This window comes from Hipposideros armiger, unplaced genomic scaffold (assembly GCF_001890085.2).
Source record: "Hipposideros armiger isolate ML-2016 unplaced genomic scaffold, ASM189008v1 scaffold_321, whole genome shotgun sequence".
Taxonomy (NCBI): domain Eukaryota; kingdom Metazoa; phylum Chordata; class Mammalia; order Chiroptera; family Hipposideridae; genus Hipposideros; species Hipposideros armiger.
Genome location: NW_017731671.1, coordinates 2,081,507 through 2,084,198, shown reverse-complemented (window position 1 = coordinate 2,084,198; position 2,692 = coordinate 2,081,507). Strand labels below are relative to the sequence as shown.

Below are 2,692 nucleotides of genomic sequence, written 5' to 3'. Positions count from 1 at the left end.
TTTGCAGGGAAGCTGAGGCTCAGAGAGGTGACCTTGGAGGTCATGCAGTAGGTGGTGGAGCTGGCATTGTAACCTGGATCTGTCTTGTCACCAAAGGCCCTGTTTTTTCCAGAGCTCCACATCCTTCCAAGGTTCCTTATCTGTGGTTACTTCAGGCAGTGTCCCAACTCATTTCCAGCTGTAAAATGGGGGTGATCATACCTGCCCTGAGGTGGTGAGGGTCTCAAGAGAGACTGCCTGGGAGCTGGCCCTCGGGGTCACCGTGTATGTGTGTGTGTGTGTGTGTGTGTGTGTGTGTGATGTGTTCATCCGTGTCCGATTGCACACAGGTTGTGTACAACGTGGGCCTCTGCATCTGTCTGTTTGACATCACCAAGCTGGAGGATGCCTATGTGTTCCCAGGAGATGGCGCATCACACACCAAAGGTGGGTACCCTCTCTTCCTGGGTCATTGGGCTTTAGGGGCTCAGTTTTCAGTAATGGGAGTCCTGGGGGTTGGGAGACCTGGGGCCTCGTCCTAACTCGGCCAGGAATTGACGGGGTGATGATGGGCAGAATTTCCCCCTCTCTGGGCCCCCGTTTCCTCATCTATAAGAAACAGGAGGCAGACACGGTGATTCTCAAGGCCTCTTCGGCTCTGAGATTGTGGCTCTGTGTCTGTGTCCCCTTTGATTTCGTCTGCGCCTGAACCCTGCTCTTTGCCCAGTCCTCAGGCTGCTCAGTGTGGTTGGGGGGACAAGCCAGACAGGCAAAGACACTTGGAGAGATCATTGCTGGGTTAAAGTGAGGGGACTGCAGCTTCCCTTCTTGGCGGGGAGGCTGGTTGGGGGTGAGGGACTTTGAGGGGCACTAGGACATAATGGTTAAAAGTGTGGCCTCTGGGTTCAAATCCCCATTGTTCTCTGTGTGTCCTGAACAAAATGTGTTCTCTGTGCCTTGTTTCCTCATCTGTAAAATGCAGTTGCAGTAGTTTTTATGTTACAGGACTGTTGTGAGGATTGCTAATTAAATACGTGCAGAGCCGTTCGGCAGGACCTTGGTACATAGCAAGCACTCAGTGCTCATCAATTTGAATCGTTTCTCCAGACTGGGAGCCAGCTAGGTGGTTTCTTCTGGGCTGGCTTGGCCAGGGCTGGATCGTGTCAGTGGTCTTGTGTCTGGTGGTTAGCAGACTGGTTACTGGTGGGGTGGGGGCCTCTGCTGGGATGACTCATCTCTGCTCTGGTCTCACCGTTCAGTAGGCTAGACTGGGTATCGGGGAGCCCCTGTTTATATCCCATTGGCCAGAGCAGATCACGTGGCCTGTGGCAGCAGCAAGGGATGGAGAAACAGGCTCCATCTCTCCTTGGAGTAGCTACAGTCACTTTGCAAAGGTGTGTGCACCCCGGATGGGAGGGGTGGCTACCAGACTTGGAGGGAGGGAGGGAGTAGAGCATTCTTTACCTTCCTGACTGGACCCAGCTAGAACAGAAGCAGAGGGCAAGGGGGCCATTTGGGTGGTTTAGGGCTAGTCAGAGTGTAGGCACGAGACTTGCCATGTCTGCCCCAGACCTGCTGAATCCCATCTTCTGGGGATGGGGCCTGCAGACTCTTAACCAGGAACTAGGTGATTCTCGCACAGGGCCATGGTTGAGGAGTCCTGCCCTAGCCCATACTGTTCAGCGTTTCATACTAGGCACAGAGATGTCTTCTAGAACATGCCACGAGGCTACCTGGTGTCTGTGTCCAAGGATCCAGCGATTTAACTGAGCTCACGTGAATGCTGTCGCGCTCAGCAGAGAGCCCTAAGAAATAGGCTGTTTGTAGGGACTAGGAGCGGTTTCATTAGCAGAAAAGTAACACGGTGCTACAAGGGCCTCTGTTTACAGAGGATGCTGTCAGGATGACCCCAGCCTCTGCCTTGGTTGTCCAGGAGATAAGTAATAAGAGTCACCAGAAATTCAAGAAAAGCTTGGAGAAAAAAGTTAGATTCAAAGAAATTCTGTCCATTCATTTGGTTGGTTCTGCCACTTGATTTTTATCACCATTCCCCCATTCACCTGGGTGCCCCGTTTTCTTGGGAATGTGGTATGAGAGGTAGAGCACTGAGTTAGGCCCGTCACCTAGACCTAGATTTGAATTCTGGCTGTGGCCACCCTGGTTGGGGACCTTGGGCAGGTAATTCCACCTCTCAGCTTCAGTTTCTTCATCTGTAAAGTGGGGTTAACACTGGCAGCTTCAAAGCTCCTGATGGCCCGCTGAGCTCCTTGCAGGGTGAGTTGTTGATTTGTGGTGGGGATCAGTCGCCCTGCTTCAGGGCCGACCCCGGGCCCAGACCCCTTTCCCCTCTTCCCCGTCTCCCACCCAGGGCTGGGGCCCAGGGGGTGCTGAGGGAGGGCTCAGCACCACGACCCCCCCTTTTGCTTTGAAAACTGCATTTGCCGATTGTTTCTATTCCTTCCATCTGGAATAGTAGCCTAATAATGATAGCATCCACCTCATAAAGTGAGTGTGAGGAGTAAACAAGAAAAGCCTCGTGCAGCCTCGGCTCATAGTAAGTGCTCACAGGATTTCAGCCTTTGTGCTTTGTGATGCTGGCCCCGGTTGTCCAGTCTTATCTTCTGTCGCTCAGGGTACTTTTACCAGGCACCAGCCCCATGTTCTCCATGCCTGTCATGCTGGCGGGACCTGGCCACCCCTTAAATGCCCCATC

At 53.2% G+C, this 2,692-nt stretch overlaps 1 protein-coding gene across 3 annotated transcripts in view; it reads left to right on the top strand.

The window, feature by feature from the left end:
• Nucleotides 1–2,692, top strand: part of POLR3H (RNA polymerase III subunit H) — a 34,625-nt gene that overhangs the window by 2,981 nt on the left and 28,952 nt on the right. For all 3 annotated transcript variants that reach the window (XM_019660551.1, XM_019660550.1, XM_019660552.1), the window contains one exon: nucleotides 330–426. In XM_019660551.1, coding sequence (XP_019516096.1) covers nucleotides 330–426 — 97 coding nt within the window. The remainder of the gene's footprint in view (nucleotides 1–329; nucleotides 427–2,692) is intronic.